Genomic DNA, 22,258 nt, shown 5'->3' on the forward strand with positions numbered 1-22,258 from the left:
CAACCACCTTCCAGCTGATCGTGGAATCACCTCCACTACATTCCTCAGACAACAGCATCCTTATCAATAAACTTCAGTTGAACGGATTGCTAAGTGCTGCACCATAAATCATTGCTATTCTGTGTTTAAGATGTTATTCAAAGGTAAGAAGTGCAATCAGTGTGGAATATGTTACCTACAAATAGATGAGTATCATTTGTATATATGATAAATTTTGCAATAATGTGTTTTTGATGTTTAATGCAAAATAAAGAGATAATACTTAGTGCAAGGTAACTTTTAGTGGCAGTTATTTAAAACTCCTGAATGATAATGTAAATTCAAAACAGAATACATAAACAGAAGACCTCTATCTATCTATCTATCTATCTATCTATCTATCTATCTATCTATCTATCTGTCCGTCCGTCCATCCATCTATCTATCTATCTATCTATAAATATATAGTGATTAAAGTCTAGGGGTTCTACAAGAAAAACCCTGAACAAAACTGACAAATTTCACTGCTAATTGGAGGTAGAGTGTGTTTGGCACTCGGTTTTGTACATAGACTATAAGTATACACAGTGTGATGTGGAAGTCTGCAGTTTTTATGTGAAAGTGAAAAGGTCTGTTTCCTCTTATTATTTTGTAATCATTGTGCATCTGAATAGCCAGTGTTTACAATAAACATAACTGTAAAAATGTAGCTTGTGCATGATAAAATTCTGTTGTGGTGTCCAATTCAGATTGAGAGAGATACTGAGACAATACACAACAGGAGTTTAGTTCAATTTTACTAGTTTATATGGAAAGAAGAATACACTGTACTAAGTGATCACATCAACAACACACACACACGTGCAGCGGAATATTAATGAGATGGATCAGACATCAGCGGAAGCCCTCCTGCTGACACTGGGTCATTAAATATATTTTCATAAGGGCATCAATTACAATCACCAGTGGTCCTAATCAGGGCAAAGGAGCTTTCATCAGAACACAACTGCAGTCATTTCTTTGGACTCACGTCTGTGGGAGTCTCATGAGGACTTCTGTTTTGAATACACACAAGCGGTTAAAATCTCACGCTTAAGCTGAGGAAACCATGCTGGAGCTAATCCATGATCGATTTGTCTGTCTGCTGTAGCAGCAACCCGGCTGTGCTTAACACCGAAGCCACATGTAAACACTCCTGCATCTCACTCTATAAGACCCACTCTGCAATGTTTTATATATACAGAGTAAGGTCTGCATTATAACCAGTGAAATGGAAGAACAGCAGAAGAAAATTCAGAAACCAAGAGTCATCCCATAGTTACCTAACGCCTCTTTCTTTTCTCCTTCCCCTCCCTTATGACATTTTCCTCACATTAATCATTTATGTTGACCTTTCATTGCCAGAGGCAAGTACCTCAATCAGAGCAACACTTAACTATACAACCCACCACCAGTCCCATGGGTAGTGACCTGGCCACAAGTACAAAGGGCAAAAAGCTATTTGCTAATCAAATTGTAACCATTATCATATAAACTGAAAACAGATTAAAGTTAACAGTAACAATAACATAATGTGATCATTGAACACAATGGTCCCACTAACTTTAGCTATACTATATGAACACCTCTTACTGTTTGACAGCTCTGATCAGGGCAGGACCGGGACAAAAATTTTAGTATCCAAATATTGATGATGAACACTGCATTTACAGAGTTCATAGATCACCTCTTTGTTTTATGAATAACAGTAATATTTAATTTAGTTAATGTGACAGTTAATCAGCTTGTTGGTTTGGGGAGTCTGAGCTAAATTTCATGTGCCTACCTGAACAATGGATAACAGCACCAAGCAACCTGAACTACTATGTAGGGGGAGAGCTGCTCCACACACAGAAATAATGGTAATCTATACCATTTCTAAATAGTTACCACTATACCAGCTGAAAAATAAACACAGGACAACTTTGATTCCTGCTGCTTGAAATTGAAAAGTTTTTTTCTCCCTAGGCTGATACATAAGTAGGGCAGCACAGTGACTTGGTGGTTAGCCCTGATGCCTCACAGCAAGAAGGTTCCAGGCTTGAACCCCAGCTAGGACCTTTCTGTGTGGAGTTTGCTTGTTCTCTCTGTGTGGGTTTCCTCCCACAGTCCAAAAACATGTATGTCAGGTTGATTGGTGACTCTAAATTGCCCATAGGAGTGAGTGTGAGTGTGTGAGGTTGTTTGTCTCTATGTGGCCCTGTGATGGACTGGTGACCTGTCCAGGGTGGACCCCTGCCTTTCACCCAAAGAGAGCTGGGATAGGCCCCAGCAGATCACCGTGACCCTTACTACCCAAAAACAATGTCAAACAGCTTATACTTATGACTGAGTGACCACCATCAGTAGGTGATGGTCTCACTTTGTGACAGCATCATGATTATGTTATTATCATCAACCTCCTAGTGAGTCACAAATCAACTCCCCCTGTCCCTTGGCCCTGTGTGGGTGCTAGAAAAACTTCCGCTTTACATGTGAATACTTTGTGCCACCACTGACAAGTGTAATGTGCCACTGCAGGATTTTCAGCAAAATGTATGGTGGATCCCAATTCTATGCTGACTGAATGTAGTTAAAGAGTAAATCAACAACAGATGTAGCAATGAAAATATCTATCCATCAATCCATCCATGCATCCAGCAATGAAAATAAATCACAGTAAAATTTTCAAAATGAAAAAGAAAATTATTTAATTAAAAGATTTAACTCTTGTTATTTTCTGTAGGTGCCTCATTTATTATTTTTGTTTTAAATTTCCAAATGGGGCAATAGTGTGTATTGTGTGTTACACACTCAAACAGCATTTACATGCTGTTTTTATGTAACCGTTCTGAATACACCTACAGTTCTTGCATACACTACACAATCACAACCTGCTTCTCAGCCAAAGCATTTGAAACACTGCACACGCTTATATGTGGCTAATTAGACCTTGACTGGCTGACATCGCCCACACAATCCTGTTAGCAGGACAACTCACACAGTAAAGTCCAATCAGACAAATTCTAAGGCACATTCATTTTATATGTCGAATTTAAGAATCTAATGGAGTAAAGCACATATAGTGAACCACTGAGAAAAATATGGTGCTGTTCCTTATGTAAGTCAGTGTATACAGTGGATCCGCTCAGGTACAAGGAGTTTAATCAGTAGAAAAGTAAAAATACCTTTGATATAAAACAGCAATGCCAGTAAAATTTATTTGTTGAGGAATATTGTAAAGACTGAAACTGGAGGTCAAAGAATATACAAGGACTAAAATCTGAGCAGAAAGCAGAGACTGATTAAGTGAAATCTGGTGAAAAAAAGAAGTGAGATAATCAACATTACAAGTGGAAAAACAACTCAGGCTTAATTAGGTCATTACACAAAGCAGGGGTGCTTTCAGCAGGTGAGTTCCTCTATTAACTGCCCTCCACCTACTGTGAGGGGAGGCAGGGGTGTCACCCTTTGCGTTTTATCCTTCAGCCAATCATCATCTCTAATAAATGAAACTCCACAGGAAATGACATGCTAGCTGATACTAATTATGCTCAGCGGGAGAGGCTGGCTGCAATTAAGCCACGTACTAAAACCTTTTGCCTACCAATGCCTCGACTCCCTCTGAGTCACAGCTACCTTCTGCTCCCATTGGTCCTGTAGAAGATCACCTGGCTCTTCAGTCCACAGAGTGCAAGTATGTTTGTGTGTGTGTGTGTGTGTGTGTGGTTGTTTTTGTGTTGGAGGAAGGTTGGTTCAGGGGGTCTGGCCTTGGTATTTAGTGCTCTTTTGATTAGAATAAATCATAGAGCTTTTATCTCAGTGAAGGATGTGGAGATCTAAAGGGCAGGCACCTTTTAGCATTTCCAGTAATACTAAGACTGGGTGTCTATACACTATCGATTTTAACTCTATGTTGTGTGAAAAGCAGAGGGATGCAGGGAAAGACACAAAATACCAGTAAAAGGCCACTGCAGCCAAACAAAAGTGATCCCACACTGAAACCTGCGGCACCTGAACATTACAGGCCTCCTGTAGCAGCAACTCAGTCCAAAAAGAAGAAAAGAAATTCACCTACAGTAAATATAAGCTATTATAGTTGTTCACTTTGAAAACAAATGCTTACTAGACATGAGCTGAAGAGTTTTATGATGAAAATTGTTCAGTACAATAGATACTGAAGGTACTAGTTTTAACAACAAATCATTCATTTTGAAAGGAATTGTGGCCTGTAGTGATAAACCCACAGAGGATTTTGACCCAACTCTGTTTTGGGTCGGTCTTGCTGCTCACATCAGGCATTCCCAGACAGCGGTTGTCTGTTTTCTGGTCTGATAAACCCACTTTACACTGCCTGCCCTGCACCAGACCACAAAGATGGTGACTGTCTGGTGAAGAGTGGGCATTTAACAGCAAAAGAGGGAATTCTCTCAGTAGTTGTTGGACAGCAAAGCAAAACGATAATAAACAATGGCCTTACATTATATAGGTGTCCAAAACAAGACACCAATTGAATATTATTTCATGTGTGCTCCACGTGCATTGTTTTACATGCTCACCATATCAACTTCATGTGTTATATCCAGGTTGTTGTGCTGCCTCCAAGTGGCAGTGCAAAACAAAAAGATACAAATAAAACATTTTTTAAACAATTTTTTTTTAACATGAAAAGACGGACGTCCAGAGATTAATACTGTGCAGTTACAAAACAATTTACCTATTTGTATTTTAACAGAACCTCACCCTGCTCTCTTGTTGGTTACTCAGTCCACCTGATGTCCTCTGTCCTCCTTTTCCAACTCCCGACTCTCACATCCACTCGCTCACCTGTTTCCCAGTCACTGCACATTCCTAGCCTCCCTGCAGGCCACAGCTCTTCCCAGTCCCCTCATTTTCTCCCTGTGTACTGCTTTTACCAACCTTTGTTTTTCCTTAGTGCGTGGTCAGATAGGGGAGCTCATAATGCTTTGTGTTCTTCAATCTGAAAAGTAACTGTTTATATTCTGTTACATCATATGTACTAACCAAACACAATCAGTTAAAATGTCTAACATTTTTATTTTCCAGTAGTTTACAGTGTTGCACAGTGCCTGAGTTTGCATAGGTCTGAAATGAAGATAAAACAAGGCAGCTGACAGACTGTATTTCCACATTACCAATAAAACCAGATCACCCTTTCTCCTTTAAGCAGTACTTTACAATAACACACAGGTTATCGCTGTCACGTCCTGCAGTCACAGAACACATAGTCTTCACAGATAAGACAGTAAATTCATTGCAGTTTGGTCAGGAGGGACTGAAACATTTAAACTTTATGGTGTAATTACGTCATTTTTTTAAAAACTATGTCTCATTTACTTGATACTAAAAAGACAGTTCAAAGTGCAAATATTTCAAAAACAAATGTAATAAAAAAAAAAAAAAGATCTCTACCAGTTTTTTTTCTACTTCTCAGACATCATTATAAGCATACACTTACAACATGCACATGGGGTTTTTACTGGTCCCTGTTTGTCCAGTTAAAGCCCATTATTATTTTTCATACATAAAAAACCTTTCTATTGGCATCTTTTCTTAATATAAGATATCCCTTTAGAGCTGATGCTCTTTAAGAGGCACCATAGTTATTACATAGGTTACACTGTAAACATTCATCTTGCTTTGCTTTGTGAATAAATAGTCCCAGAACAGCATTTCAACACTACTGACACAATTTCACATTTCCATTATCATCTGGATTAATAATCATACAAAAGTTCTTAAATTCCCAGCTGTTTTAAGTGGATGAAGCAGATTCATAGGGCTACTTTAGAAAAACACTGTTTAAGCCTAAATCTTAGACTTAAAACATACTCATCGTGATATGTGGTATAATTTGCTGTAAATCGACTGCACATTTGTATAAATATACTGCAATTCACAGACCAAGTGTGTCAAGTATGCCACATTTTCTTCCCCAGGTGCTGAAAAGACAGTTTGAGGCAGTCCATTATTGGACATAAGTGGTGGTCCCCAGTGTCTCCCTGAGATCTTAGTTTAGGTTCTAAAAAAGAAAAGGAAAGAATAAGAAGTTAAAAAGTGGTTTGTATACAGTGGATTGACAATAGAAGGAGGAAAAACTTTACCTGTTTGGTTTTTTCTGTCCAGTAGATGGGGCCAAAGAAGCTTTTTCTTTCTGCATGGCATTTGGGGTAACCTGCAGACCATTTACTTGATGTTGCACCTACATAAAATAACAAGTCAAACATTTCATGTTAAATTTACCAAAAGAAAATATGCATATAGCTTTACTTAAAAATGTTTGCAAAAAGAAATCACCGCTGATGGTCTGTTGACAGGACAAGGTGGTGGAGGTCTATTTGGGGGGTCTGGACGGGGCTTAGATACTGTTAAAGGCTGTGAGTGGCTTTTGGTGTGCAGAGAAGGTAAAGGTGGAGGTCCTGATGGTGGTGCAGGAGCCTGGGTTCGTCTTTGCTCGGTCAGCTGTGTGGATTTAAAAGGAGGTGGAGTGTAAGCCTGAGGAGAGTATTGTCTTTGAGGAAACGTTACAGGCTTGATCTGAGGCTGAGAGGTCTGTGCTCTCTGCTCTGCAGCATACGCTGGAATGGGAGGAGGCTTGACTGCGGGACGCACAATAGCATGTCTTGGCCGGGTAGAGCAAGACGGACTTGGGCAAGGAGAGGACTTTCCCTATGGAAAAACAAATTTCAGTAGTTTATTCTAATATTCAAAAACAATAATCACAGCACTTTTTAAAAATGTTTTACCAGGTTGTCTGACTCCTGTTTCTTTAGCAAGAAAGTCGGGTTGGCATGGCCCTTGATATGACCATCTGCATAAAAAGTCTTGTCGTCGATTGAGACTGAACAACTGTGGATGAAAATATTGTTAGAAACAAATATGCAGACCCGTCATTCATATTTATACTATTCACACCACATCCAAACAAGTGTGGAAAACAAATACACTGCCCACAAGCTGTTGTTCAATATAAAAACAGATCAGCAGTATTAATACTTTATACCTACATACCTTTGAGCTGGAGATGGAGCTGAAGTTTTCAGTGGCTGGAGCTTATGTCTGTAGCAGCACCACAGTCCAACAGCAGCCAAAACCACAAAGAGAAGCAGGGGCAAGACCAGAAGGAATGGAAGGAGGCTGCCTGCTGGAATATGAAGTTGACAAGAATCAGAAAGTATCATAATGGAGAACACAAACTGTGACTGCAAATATATGCACATTGTAAAAAATAAATAAATAAATAATAATTCTCACTGTGGATGAAGACAGGTCCACTGTCTACGCTCCCACCTGACCCCTTCTGGTCGCACCAAGGAGGAGCCCAGCCCGAGTCACAGTGGCAGTTATGTTTGTTATTGCACAGCTAGTGAGAGAACATATTACCTATTAAATTCACGTAAATGTTTCTATACAGAACATTTTTACATATTTGTGTTGCTACTTTTAATTAAAGTAAGAATCTAGATACTTGCAGCAGTGCCAAGGCTGCCATTTCCAATATTAGTGGGCGAGCGGTCAAACTTGCCCAAATCCATCTCACAGTATCATTCCTCACACTAATGGAAACCTACCCCGTGTCCGTGGCACTTGGCATTGCACACATCAGCTCTGAGAAAAGATGCATTGCGGCATTCCCCATTAAAGCAAATCTGTTAAAAGGAGGAGAGGAACAGATTCAGAGTTTTTTTTGTCATTAAATACTCAACTGCCAACCATGAATGTGTCCATCTGACAAGTACAATAAATACAGAAAAAAGATATCCAATGCAAGCTCCCTGTCACGACTGTAAATTCCCTTGTATTACATCACCATAGATGTGTGACTCTCACCGAGTCGTCACCACACTTGGTGCCTGCCATGACCAGGCCTGGATCCAGAGTGTCACCCTGTGCCTCCTCATCTCCCTGCCCAGGCTTGTACACATGTGTTCCCATGCACTGGATCCTCTTGCTGCCCACACTGACTGTGGTTTCTATGCGGACAGCATTGTTTTCAATGGGCTTAGAGGCTGAAGTTAAACACTGGATTTTTCCACATTTTGCATCCCTGGAAGAAATTACAAAAACTGTATGATCATTTTGTAGAGATTAATACTGTATGTAAACACACACTCAAGATGTGAACGTTTCTAAGGAAAGTATGATGCTCTCCTCGAAACCAATTATATAAATGTTTTAATCTTCACCTGTTCTTACAGCTCCTGTATTTCCCAAACAGATCTTTGCCACAGTTCCCATACATGTCCCCAGCTTCGTTTACCTTCTCAAAACACAGGTCAGGAGCCGGGCGACCATCTGTGGTTGGCACAAAGACAATGCACAGACACCTATAAATGCTGCCGCCTACACACAACACCAAAGTAACGCACCCAGTATCATACGCATGCAGTAACATGGTAACACAAAGTGTTATGCGACCAATTGACAGAGACCAGATGGCATCCCTCACTATTATGGACAATGTCCAACAGTCTCTGCCCTGTGACCCACTGAGTGCTCCTCTTTATCTCCACCCAGCAGCATCTCTGCTTCAGCGTACACAGAAAACTGCTCTATTTGATGTCTTTGCTTATACTCATCTTTACGAGTAAGGCTATATTAAAACTGATCGTCTCATGAAAACGTTTATCAACCCGTTATGCCATTATAACCATAGAACATAGAACTATTTTAGAACTCTACTTTAGGTGGCACAATGTTTTCTATTGAGTCTTGAGTAGAAAATTAAAATGCATTATCTGTGTTTTTGGATTAATGCATCAATAATGTGTCTAATATGAAATTATATTTGACAGATCCAGCATCTATACACTTGGTCTAATAACAATAATGTTGGATTTTTTTTAATAAAAGAACTATGTCATTTTTAGTCAAACCTGTTGGACTCTAAATCCCTAACAGGAAGTCAAAAAGTGGCATTCCCTGAAAACAGCCCATTTTGAAACATGTTTACAGGTTATAGGCAACCAGTTTCCTCACCTCGTCCCCACAGTGACTGACACTGCTGCTCCAGGGTCAAACACATGCCGGTGTAACAGTAGGCCTGTCCGCCTGCGCACGACGTACCATCCAGCAAATAGAAGTTAGCAGGACAAGACTCCGCCTTCCCATCACAGTACTCCGGCAGGTCACATGGCCCTGAAGGGGCACGGCACAGCACACCTGGGGTCTTCAACTAGATGGTGACAAATGAAGAGAAGACAAGAAGTTCAGGAAGCATCAGAACCACTAAAGAGTCAAAAAGTCATTGTAGCGCACTAATTGAAGAAGCACTACAGTATCTAATAGTATTGGATATTAGAACTAGCCCTGATAATATATTCTTTTTTTTTATATATATTTATATTCTTTCTTTTTTTTTGTATGTTTTTGTTTCAGATTTTAGTGTCAGTACCTTGCAGTTATCACAGCAGACACCATGGGCACACTCTGCTCCAGCTTTTAAAGTGCAGTTATTGGCATTGCAGCAGGGACTGGTGCATTCCTACACAAAGGAGTGAATTGTGAGTCCTGGCAAAAATATCCAAGATAAACAATCCATGGACATGTCACAAACAACCACCCACACTGACCTCTTCTTCTCCGCAGTCACATTCCTCTCCATCTTCCAGGTAACCATTGCCACAGCGCTGCCCTCCAAACATGACACTGGTGTTAGGCAAGTTGAAAAGACACTTTCCTCCTCCAGAGTCTAGGTAGCTCTTCAGCTCCCTCTGGTTACAACCATTAAATACACGTGGAAATGGGTGTCTGCATCATGAAAGAAGCAAAAGTATGTAAATGATTATGGTTTTTCTTTTTTATCATAATTTATATATATGTATATATATATTCTCAGCCCTCATTCATGAGTGTTGTGTTCTAGTAGCCCAGTTCTCATCAGATTGCCTTGGTTCCCTAGCACCTCACACAGACCTTGTTGGTGTCTGAGCCAGTATGACTCTGTGTTTAAAGAGACTCATATGTAATGAGGTAGGCCAGTAGGGTTAGGGACTTTGCCTAAGCTGGTGGTGCCCTGGTCGGGACTTGAACAGGTGATGGCTAACCAACCGGACATAGTAGTGGTGGACAAACAGCAGAAGAAAGCTGTAGTGGTAGATGTGGAAATCCCAAGTGATGGCAACATCAGAAAGAAGGAATAATGAGAAGCTTGAGAAATACAAGGGCTGAAAGAAGAACTAGAAAAGATGTGGAAGGTGAAGGCACCAGTGGTCCCTGTGGTAATCGGTACCCCCAAATTGCGGGTCACATCATCAGAGCTCTCAGGGGTGAGAAAGGAATACATACATATATATATATAGTTTTTGTGAGTAATTTGTGTGTAATACCCAGTAGCAGCAGCCATAATGCATCCCCCGTCCTCTGCTCTCGCCTGACAGCAGCCCTCACTGTCATGGCTCATGCCAAAGTTGTGGCCCATCTCATGTGCCATGGTGGCAGCAACACCAACAGCTGGATCTGAGTGGTCCTGTTGAATTAAAGACGACTTTAAGATTTGTCATCATCAGTGTTTCCTCACAGTAACAATAATGAAAACCTCATCATACAGGTCTTATTTGATCATATTCCAATAATTAACTGTTTAACCATGCATGTTATTTTTGTCAGTGATTATATTGATGATGATGTCTCCTAATAGGAAGAATATCTTGATTTATGTTTGACAGAAAGAAAGACCTGCATATGCAGAGGACTGTTGTTTGTTTAGACTTGTCCCTCACCGAGTTCACTCCACCAGACTGGTAATCAGAACACATGGCTTTGAGAGGTGCCAGCCCGATCGTGGTACCCTGGAATGACTTCCCCCTGGAGACAAAAATGTCACTGCTTATTAGTTCCAGCTGCACAATGGTCCACCAGAGTAAACCTAACGCTGGTTATTGTCTCATACAATGAAGATGACATCAACCGAAAGATCTGTTCCATGAAGCAGAAAGCTTAGAGAAGACAGGGAGAATGAAAGTGTGAAAAACATCAAATGAAGGGAGAGAGATGAGACACGGAGTCAGAGACACTAACGTGATGAGCTGAGCATTGTCGTTGGGAATTGCACGGAGTTGTTTGCGTCTCCAGGACAGGAAAGCCGCCAGAGTGCTGTGTGGGTTGTCTGACACATTGATCATGTCCTGGTGTGTCCACACCTCCAAGCCGATTAATGCCACACGGATGCTCAAAGCCTTGTAGTACTGCAGGCGTGGACAGGCAGAGGTAATGTGAGAGACAGAATTTTACTAGTCATTACGGAAGAGAACTGTGATAAATCCATTTGTGTTTTTTTTTTTTTTGACATTACCTTGTCAACCAAGTTTGCAGCTTCCAATAGTTTCAGTTTGGTTTTGTCGAGGTTACTCCCATGCTTCTCAAACTGAAAAAAAAAAACCACACTCCACTGAAACAGACACACCTACACAGACCCACACATCTTGACAAACCACAAGGGGCTTTTCACACATACAGGATATGAATCAGAGATTTATATTTATACCTATGTAACACTAGAACCACCAGCATTCTAGCACCCCCTACAAGCCCCAGACCGTTAGATATAATTTCCTTGTTGGGGCACATAAAGCAGTTGTTGAAGTGGAAAAATTTGTATTAACACTTCTTCTCCTTCCTATTTTGTCTGTATGCATCTGTGTGGGTGTGTGTGCGTGACATGACTAACATGAAGAATAACAAAATATAATACGAAACACAATATAGTTCCACCTGGTTCAACTGGGCCAAACAAACCTGTTGCACACAGCTGGGGCAAAAGCTCTCTACCCTCACTCTCCACACACAGGCCGCTCGCATCCCTTATAGGAGATATGTTTCCAAATACTAAATCAATTTGTATTCAGAAAATAATGTCTGTGTAGTGACCCTCCCTACCTGGTGTGGACATAGTAACAGAGGACCTTTTGTTTTTTTTTTCTCGTGGAGGTTCAAGCTCAGATTCTGCGGGTTCCTCTTCAACTCAGTTCTCATTACTGAAGTCTGACACCTGTCCTCCATCAGACTACTCCTTGCTCAGGTCTTGCAAAACAAAGTCTTGTCCACAGTGTACATTGTCTTTTTTCTTTATCCCTATTTGTTTTGTTTTGCTAGCTTACAAATCTGGCATGTAAAATGGCGAGTCAATCTCTTCCTCTCTGTCATATACAGAGATATACAGTGTAATATTAGAAGGAAAAAAAAAAATGCACAGACTCACGAAAACATCCCATGAAATTAAAATCTAACAATTTCTAATATGCCAATAGTTCTGCAGGTGGGGCCAGCTGTGGTCTAAATGAACTGTAGTGTTACAATGATCTCATTACTCTTACACCCTCTAATCCCACATTTAAAAGCATAAGAAAAACTTTGCCATCTGGTTAAGTAAGTGTCTAAATATGAACATATGCACAGCAGTGCCCTCACCTCAGCCTTGTCTGCCACTATCAGCAGCTCTACATACTTCATATTCTGGCTCAGATCCCTTTTTTCCTGAAAACGTCAACAGAACTGTTTAATAGAGAATATATAGTGAACATTTTGTCATGCATTTTGTGCAAGTTTTTTTTTTTTGTTTTTCAGGCAGGTGGTTGCTGTCCTGCCTCAACTCACCCTCTTGCTCTGATGTGCTGACAGAAATCCATGGATGAAGTCATTAACTCCACCCTCATGCTCCTTGTTGCCATGGTGATGCAGGCAGCTGCCTCTGGGAAGATGGAGACTCTCAGCTCTAAAGACAGCATGCTGCTCTGAGTCCGTGGAAGTAGGAACAGGCTCTATCAGGTAGCTGACGCTTGTGTTCAGAGAAATAAGACCCCTGGGGAAACAGGGCACTGTTTAATTGTTCCACCCATTCATAGTTCATGAAAATCAATGTGAATCATTTATTGTATCTGTTATGAACCCCAATAATAGCCACTGCACCTAAATGTTATAATATTGCATGTAAGTTCCTAGAAAAAAAAACACATGATTACATGTCAGATCAGATTTTTTTTGTGTGTGTGTTTGACTGTGGTGATTTACTAGTGTGTGTCTTGGGTGATTTACTAGTGTGTATAAAGGAAGATCAGCTGGGACAGACAGAGAAACAGAATCCTCTGGCTTCTGCACAAAACCACTTATGAGTACAGGCGCCTCTACACAAACACACGTGTATTCACACAGCAGCAGGGTCAAGCAGCTGTAGAAAACATCTGGAAAGGTCAGACGCCCACATGTTAGCGTCCCTCTGTGCTATGTTTGCATTTCTCCAGAGAATCTACATTAATAAAGAGATCTATCCACTCATCCTCCAGATGCAGAGCAAAGAACCTACAAAAACGCACATATGGCTATGATTTCTGTCAGTGCATATCAGTTCATTCTCTGTTGCCGGCCTCTCCCCTCTGTTTGTCTCCAGCAGGAAGTATCAGCTGTTCCACACAGGCTTTCCATACTGAGCTGTACTCAGTGAACCAACTCCAGAGCCAATGACCTACTAACCTACTGGACACACACAACTGTTTCCTGTCACCTTCGTGCCATCTATTTAATCATGATTTGAAGAGCTCTGTTCGCTTTGGTTACAACTATTTCTCATCCACAAAGTCATGTTCACAAATAAATATTACACACTTTATCCTCCAAAGAATTCTCTTTGAGAGCTCCTAACCTAGTGATGAAATTTCTAGCAAGAACTCAAAAGCTACGAATAATTAAGGAATTGTGGTTGACCCTCTTGCTGTATGTTGCTCAACAAGCACTTTTTCAGCAAATCTATTTGGATATTCAAAATCAATGGATCTACTGCATATGTTTAAACTTATTTCAAAGTGGCATCTTGTGAAATATTACATAAAAATAGAACATTTCTTTTTGCTGGCCTTGAATGTGTCGTATGTCAGGTGAACACAAATGAACTGTGGCTGATGCTTGATGCTAACGCAGTTAAAGCTTTAATACATTGAGATGCAGCTCAAACTCTTTTATAAGCTCAATCACAAACCTGAATCACCTTCCTGAAACTGCAAATACTTTCTCCTATCTACACTTCTTGCACCTCTTTACTCTTTTGCTGAAAAAGCTGAGAGAAACTGAAAGTTCCCTCCTTGCTCCTAACTAAAAAAGCTACATTATCTTCATGACAGCCTTTTATTCTAACTAAAGTTAAGTCTTGTGGGAGATTCGTAGAATCTAGGAAACATCCTTCACTATTTTGAGGAAATATCAGAAAATTTACAGCTTGTGGTTTTACGTACCTGAGTCCTGAGCATGTGCTGACAGCAACACTGGAGCCTTCCATGCCCAGAACCGCACCATGGTAGAAACAGTTTTCCTGGATGACAAAAGCAAAGACAGCTCAACACAGATCTCTGTGTAGGTAATTGGGGTGACACAGCAATAAGAGAGACTGCCCTTCAACCAAGGATCTTGTGAAGTAAGTAGAAAATGTGGCATTTTTATCTCCATACACCATTAAATTTGATCAACTGCACTGGTGCTTTTCTCGATTCTGTGATCCTTTACACCTCACCTCTGCAGTTTAAGAACATCAAACTGTCTCTTAGACTTACCGTGTTTGCGGGAGAGGAGGACTTGCGAGCACCATCGGGAGTGTACCATATTTCCTGATATCCGGGGGCCAATAGCTGTCTGTGTAAAAACAACAAAAAGTCAGTGACAATTTGCAAGTGAATAAATGTAGTGACAGGCATTCAATCTCCTAAAACAGCAACAATACGACGGAGAGATGGTGAGAAATAGAGAACATTAAAAGCTGCAGGAAAAGGGAGATAGAAGAAGACTGATTCTCTCCTGCAGCCCACAGCTCATAAAACATTCATTCTTCTGGAGACACTCTACAAATCCAGACTGCTTTAAAGATTTAGACAAACATCCTTTGATAAAGAAGAAAATAGGAAGAAAAAGGTGGGAACATGATATGGCTCTATTAAAATCCATGTGTTTTTTTTTTTTTTTTTTTAACTATCTGGAGAGCTGAGGTAGGAGAAAAATCTGTATACACTGAGAGTTTAGGTTTGTCTGTATGTCCAGGCTGCATTTATATTATAGAGATATAATTCAATAATATCTTTCTATTTTTTCTCCATTAGAATACAATGCAAGCTGCACAGCAGACATGCACATATCTAAAGAAATATACTTTTTATTGTCTTAAAACATTACTTTTGTCTTACTGACCATCTGTGTGTATGTGAGTGTCTGTTATTGGCTGTTTCTGTCAAACTTGTGTCAACGTTCCGGTCCAATATTTACGTCCTGGAGACAGATGCTTGTTTTCCTGTCTTTCTCCTTCCAACTCTGGCTCAATCCATTCTTCCTGTTTTCATTCATAAACATTGTCTGCCTCACAGCTGGTTTTCTTTTGCTTTTCTTCTCTCCTCTCTCCTTCTACAGTCTGATTCAGGATTTATCACACAAGCTGTACTGCACTGAAATCAAGCTGGAGAGAAACTATACATGTATCTGGTGATGCCGGTTGAAACAGTGGGTTCGACTGAAATCTCAAACAGGCCTGAGACAGTCCTAAGATGCCCCATCCAGATAAGTCCCACTGACATGATTTATTTATTACTATCTTCATTTATTTTCAATCATAGCTACCTTGTGGCTGTACCTCCACTCAATCAATCGTTAAGCGGCTGTGGTAGGTGAATTTAGTTAATGCGTCACAGACGATGTGGGGCTGTTTTCAATCTTCATGCTAAACTAACCAGCTCCAGAGTGTAGCTTCACATTAACCACACGGGCGTTAGATCAGTATTGGTGTTCTAATCTAACATTCGGCCAGAAAGCAAAGTGACACATTTCCTCTTTCCAATTTCTCAACTGTTCCTTTAAAGGATGATGAAGACAAATGAAGGGCAGATGGGGATTTTTCCTTTGTCCTCACATCAGATGCCCTGAAGGAGACAGGCCTCTTCAAACAATGACAGCCTGTTGATGCAATCAGCCACAAAGCAAGTCAAAGACAGAAAATGGCTGCTTCGTCCTTTAAAAGATTACCATTATGAGGTTGGGGGACTGCAAAGTACTGTGTGTACAATCACAAGCAGTCTAAAAGCAGTCTTAAAAATCATTGCTCAGTAGTAATATATCCGTCTGATGTCACCCTAAATGGGATGACTCCTGCTGTGTTGTGATGTGACCTTCTAACCTCATTTATATCTGTCCTTCTTCTAGTTTTCCTGCTTCTCTAACCCCCCAAATATTCCCATCAGGGTTTCCTCTCATCTATGTAACTCCTCTGTCTCTGGCAGGCTAACAGAATGGCTGAGGACTGACTGAACGTTACTCTGTTGCTGTTCCACAGTTGCTATGAAGGAAGGGCGATCACTTCTTCCATGAGGAAATATATAATGACTCTTATTCTTCTTCATTCTTCTCATATGCCATCAGCAGCTGACTGAGATAAACTGTACTGACTTACAAGTCCCTGGGGATAACACAGTGTTGAGCACCAGACCTATGGATATATAATCTACTGCTGTGTGACAAATATGCACAACATCCCATTAATAACAGCCATCAGCTAAAGGATAATTCATGTCTCCAAAAACTTTGAAATCGCCCAGTGTACTGTACTTGGCATGGTTACTATAGTTTACAATGTCAGCGCCACTGAGGCGGTGCCAAATGTCAGTGCACTTTAACCGTTACAAAGAACTTAAGGTGAAACATTACACCTGTCATCAGACTGAACAAACAACCACAACTGAAAATACCGTTCAGTTTCATTTTGCCTCGTCACAGTCTTAACAATGTACTCTGCACCTGTGGTCTGGTAAAAGACAACTCACTACTCTTCTGGATAATAAAGTTGTATTATACAGTATGCATTAGTGCTCAGTGATGAAAGAAAAGAAAATAGCTTCAAGCAAATTTGTAGTGAAAATATGAGGGAAAATGCAATGCACATTCAGTAATGATGTCATCATTTTGCAAACTGATTTTATTCATTTTTATCCAAAACAATACAGGTCTTCTGCAAGGTGACGCTAACCTGCACCACAAAGTACTCTGGACTGCATTAAATAACACCATGCAATTATAACACAAAACTGTTTTTGTACTTCTTAATGCAGAATGACCATGCCTATTACTTTTTCTAGTTTTGTCCATTGAAATGCACAAACAGCAAATCTTGGGAATTTCTGCATGAAAATGATTGAAACAATAAACTGATTAATCAGCTGATCATTTCAGCTCCTAATTTCTACGTCTGTCTCAGATTTGTAAAAGACCTCAGAACTCAGCCTTGACTGGTCCAGCCACGGGTGGCATAGACTGAACTGAAGAGTTTACTCATTTCATAGCCCAGCTGTGAGTCAACCAGTGTTCAAATCTGTACCAACACACTTGGAATAACCCAAACCCTCATGCCTAATTGCATTCTGGTAAGTCTGACAATTTTCAAATCAAGGTTGTAAAAACCTTTTATGTGGGGGCTGGAGCGCAGAGTTTGGATGTCGCCCAACAAGCAGACAGATGCTGTGATTGAGCAGCTGAATCAGGACAGTCTGTCAGCGAGGCTGAGACAAAGGCTTGGTTTAGCCTCATTGGAGAGGAGAGGAGGGGTGGGGGAGTAATGCTAATGTACTTGGAAGATAGTGACGGGGGCACAGAAGAGTGCAGGGAGTAGGGTAATGCACTGGGGTCAGTGGGTCGCATTCTCTCATAGTATCAGATGACATCACTGCACATTGGAGGAGGGAGGAAGGGAGAAGGCTGATGCAAGTGCCACTCAGCAGCGGATGATTAAGAGGCTTTTATTGCACAGGGCAGCCACTGCTCTGTCTTCTGAAGCCCTGTGTGTGAGTGTTTCCCCGCCACAAAACTAACACCAGGATTAAGACATCTGAGCACAAAGGACTGCACCACTGTGAGACTAAACATGGACAAAAAGGGAAAGAAGGACAAGCAAATGCATCTCTTGCTGTCTGCTCCCTCGACCTGTAATCCATCAGGCCTGTGATTCAAGTCTTGTTTTTGTTCTTTGTGTGTACAAATGTGTTGTCTGTCCATCTGCGTGTGGCCATGGTCTCCTGAGCCCTGACCTCAAAAAGTGCACAGGAGATGCAGCCTATATTTGTACCAGGACCCTTGGGAATAACAGTGAGGGAAGAAAAAAAAAGAGAAAAAATGAGGTGCTCGTTTTAAGGCTGGACAGTGAAAGACAAATGAGGTGAGGACGAGATAAGAAGAGAGGAGATGATGTGGACATTTCCCAGTGGAGCGCTTAATTCAGGTTCATGCACTTAAGGGAGTACAGGAAAGGTGCGAAACAGAAGAACAGAGAAAGTCATGCAGACGAGGAAATAAGAACATCCACACAGTTCATACTTGAAGGAGACACACACAACTCCTGCAAACTGAGCCTGGAGGTCGCTACATTCCTCTTTGCTTGACTTTTCTAACTTCAGTCCTTCTCCTGCGGTTCATCATTCACGTTCTTACACCATTTCCCCCTCTCTCTCTGTTTTTACATCCCGTTTCCTGCACTCTGAGTCAGCAAACTACAGCTCCTGCCTGGCTCTTAACCAAGTCAACCCTCTCTGGGTGCACTATAGCCTTTCATTAAGATAAAAGCTCAGGCAGACACACACACACACACACACAGCCACAGCAATGCACATACAAACCAAAAAAAGACACAGGCGCACACGCACCACCACATTAACATGCAGGACCAGAGAGGACATAAATGGACTGAGTCTGGACTCCAACCACGGGGAACACTGATGCCCACAAAACCTCACAGCCATGCCTTCCATGCTTTGATTAAGCGATGCATTAAGTGAGGAACAAATGAGGTGACTGGAATACCAAGAGCAAGAGCAGAAAAAAATGAGATGTATAAATGAAGTGGGGCGATAAAGTCAAGATCAAGACTATCCCACAACTAGTTTGAATCCTTCCTTATCTGCCGACTGTCAGAGTTAACAGTTGCAGGGCCAAAGAGGGCACAAAGGAGTAGCCAGGACACAGAGATAGACACCGGCAGCAATTTCTCTGGCTTCTCTCTAAACTGAAGAAACTGATCTTCCCTGACACAAATCACTGTCTTCCTCACTAATTCTATAAGATCCAACTGCAAGAGGCCTCCACAAAACACAGTATGGGATTCACTATATAGGGGAAACACTGGCCAGTGGTAAACCTTGGACTAAATAAATGGTCTACAAAGAGAAGCAGGCAAGTTATTTCTTTGAATGCTATAAAACAATTTCTTGTAAAGGGTCAAACCATATGGTTAAAGTTTTAATATATAGTCCCCTTTCAACACACTGTCCCCTAATATCTGAACGTGACAGTGCTGACTCAGTGCAGCATTAAAATATACAGATTTTGTCATTAAAAACTGGTGAATGAAGAATTTCAAACGTTGGGCTCACTTTCAGTAAAAAGATAAGGTGTGGATCCCTTTTTTTTCCCTTCATAAATAAAATTGTCATTTAAAAAATGCATTATGTATTTACCTTGGTTATCTTTGTGTAATATTATAACTTGTTTGATGATCTGAATCATTTGAGTGTGACAAATATGCATAAAATAAATAAATAAACAACCAAACAAATAAATCAGGAAGGGGGAAATACTTTTTCACAGCACTGTCTCTAAGATATATTTTGCACTATGACTATGCTGCAGCGAGTACTGGCTTTATTAAGATAATAATAAGATACTATTTCATTTTTAATAAATCCTGTTTTTGTAACATATTCATAACTAATATTTCTCACATCATTGCACTTTTGTCCTTTAATCTAGCAGAAGTGAGCAGTGATGAAATATAAACTGTTTTCTTGTTTGAGGAAACGGATGAGACGTTGCACAGAAATGATTTCAAGATATAGTATCCTTCCTTATGAGTGATGGGAATTTAAACATTTCAACTACATTGTGTTTTCTGTTTCTTAGAATAAGTTTCAACTATTTCATGTGGCAGTTAAAACCACATTTATCTCATTTTGGGCCACCTGAAAGACTATAAAGGTTTCAACAAATCCTTAGTAGTCTCTAACTCAACCACACATATGTAAACAAACAGTATATGTGACTGATGAAAATTCCTTGCCCAGGAGGAAATCTAACTGTGTGACCACCTGTGGGGGAGGTAGCTCAGGAGGGCAAATCCCTCAGGGGATGGTCAGTCAGACACAGTGGAGTCATAGATTGTTAATGTGGGCGTCTGTGAGTGAATGAATGATAGAGAGAGAATACATTAGTTGGGAAAACTGGACTTTGCTTGTAATGCTCATAAAGCACTTCCCATTCCACTTGTCTGATGGCTGAAATTCAAAAGAGATGAACCTCAGCTCTGTTGTACCCACTGACACCTCCAGAGCTGCAGCCCTGTCTGCTGTCCCACTCAGCCGTCACACTGTCCATTAAAGGACTGAGATACGCTGCTCGCTTCCTATCACCATCCTATTGTTACTGGACAGGAACCGCTCCATCAGATTACAGGATGTTAGATGCAGAGGCACACTCTTTCTTCCTGTTTGCCCAAGGCGCACAGATCGGGTGTCAACCCTCTGTCGTCCAAAATCCTCACCCTCCTTTTTTGCCGTCATGCCCCCCTCTACACCCACAAGGGGCACTGACCTTTAAATATGTCTATATAACAGCTAACATCTGGGCAAATAAACAGGGTTAGCTGGGAAGTCTTGTGGATGTCTAAGGATACACAGTCCAGTATTGATACTCTAACCCGAATTACCCCCATAGGAATAATGTGACACAAGCTGTATTTGGTCTCTTTCTTACCTATTGCTAAGAAGCATTACTTTACTACTGTGAACTACACCAAAAGCTGCCACCCATTCAGTTCTTCTAATCTTATTTATAACTCTACTTAGATCACTCACTCATTTTTCTCCAGGTGTAGTCTGAGCTCCTGGCCTTCTGCTCCAATCAGAACCTGTGCCTCTGCAGGATGCTGGAAGAAAACACAGATATACTGCAGGTAGCATCAGGTAGCAGGAGGCTGCATCAAGATTTAAATGTGTGTCAGTCTTAATAATTTGGTTAGCCAAGCTGACAGGACGACGGACTGACTCACCTCTTTGTTGGCAGACCTCCTGTGCAGGTGAGGCTGCAGCCAAATGGGATTAGTAATCTCGTAACTCTGTGTGTTCTCCAGGATGCTCTTCAGTGAACCATGTTTATTTATCCCTGGGGAAAAATAAATAGATAAATAAACAGATCAAAATAGGAACCATGTTAAGTGACCACATTACAGAATAGATAATCTACAGTGCACTCCATTCATTTGCAAACTGGATGACTCATAAAGCATAAAGCATTCATAAAATATATGAATACCGACATTTAGCCAAGAGTCAAATTTAAACAAAAAAAAATCTCTAGTGCAATGGCAATCTCGATATAGGTGTTGCAAGATTTTTAAAGATGTTATTAAAAAAACGCACTTACCATTGTATACACCGCCTTCAGACACAGCAGCCTCGGCACAGTGGAGGAAAACTATGAGACACAGACACAGAGAGGGCTGCGCGGCATCGAGAGGACGACGACGCGCTCCTGGACGCATTCTAAAAACCAAAGGCTCCGAGTGGATGTGCTAAACTGAGGCATATGCTACATGTGCGGAAAAACCAGCCTGCGGTGGTTCACATCACAGGAAACGCCGTCGGTGAGACATTGCGATAGGCTTCTGCTGCTGCTGCTTTGAATGAGATGCTTACAGAGACCGAGGGGCTCACATCTCTCTGCTCAACCCCTCCCTTTCTCACACACACACACACACACACACACACACACATTGAGCTGTTGACTGAGGTTAGACAAGGATATAAAAAGATACGGGTGAAGCAACTGGACACACAGAAATCGCGCTTACGGTCATAGAGTTTAAACATTTTATGGATAGATTGGCAAATGCGCACGGACCTATGCAAGTTAAGTTCAATTTGAATCCTTCATAATCACCATCATCATGGTAGTTAAATAATCATCATTCGACAACATTGATCCTGCCGGTTGTTTGGGAGGAGACTTCCGTTTTAAAACTCACCCAGAACCCACAAAGTTGTCCACACCTGAGTAGGAAGCTCTACTCCTCATGGTTATTAAACTGATATTTGTTAAATTAGATTGAAATGCATCGTTATAATGCTGCACTCACTGAGTGTTGGCAGAACAAAAAAGGTAAAAATTCCCATAATTCAGTTTTTGCAGTCTTTACACATTATTCCAAGGTGACTATCTCAGCTGCATGTCTGACAGTTAC

General features: G+C 40.9%; 1 protein-coding gene across 2 annotated transcripts; it reads right to left on the reverse strand.

Moving 5' to 3' along the window:
* Positions 1-5,035: 5,035 nt before the first annotated feature.
* On the reverse strand, positions 5,036-21,736 carry adam19b (ADAM metallopeptidase domain 19b). 2 transcript variants are annotated; one of them, XM_026330279.2, is made up of 23 exons: positions 21,442-21,736; positions 21,068-21,180; positions 20,874-20,944; positions 14,556-14,634; positions 14,241-14,317; positions 12,613-12,817; positions 12,427-12,492; positions 11,312-11,383; positions 11,038-11,204; positions 10,740-10,824; positions 10,347-10,486; positions 9,591-9,768; positions 9,413-9,502; positions 8,998-9,193; positions 8,205-8,313; positions 7,849-8,065; positions 7,590-7,667; positions 7,273-7,381; positions 7,030-7,159; positions 6,765-6,867; positions 6,316-6,687; positions 6,123-6,220; positions 5,036-6,040 (listed from the first exon to the last, which is right to left on the reverse strand). In XM_026330279.2, exons 1-23 carry the CDS (start codon positions 21,557-21,559, stop codon positions 6,034-6,036), a joined length of 2,880 nt encoding a protein of 959 aa, XP_026186064.1. In that variant the 5' UTR covers positions 21,560-21,736; the 3' UTR covers positions 5,036-6,033. The 2 variants fall into 2 exon arrangements, with proteins under 2 accessions (XP_026186064.1, XP_026186063.1); XM_026330278.2 differs by having other exon boundaries at positions 7,030-7,162.
* Positions 21,737-22,258: the final 522 nt, after the last annotated feature.

The sequence above is a fragment of the Mastacembelus armatus genome, chromosome 10, assembly GCF_900324485.2.
Source record: "Mastacembelus armatus chromosome 10, fMasArm1.2, whole genome shotgun sequence".
Classification (NCBI taxonomy): domain Eukaryota; kingdom Metazoa; phylum Chordata; class Actinopteri; order Synbranchiformes; family Mastacembelidae; genus Mastacembelus; species Mastacembelus armatus.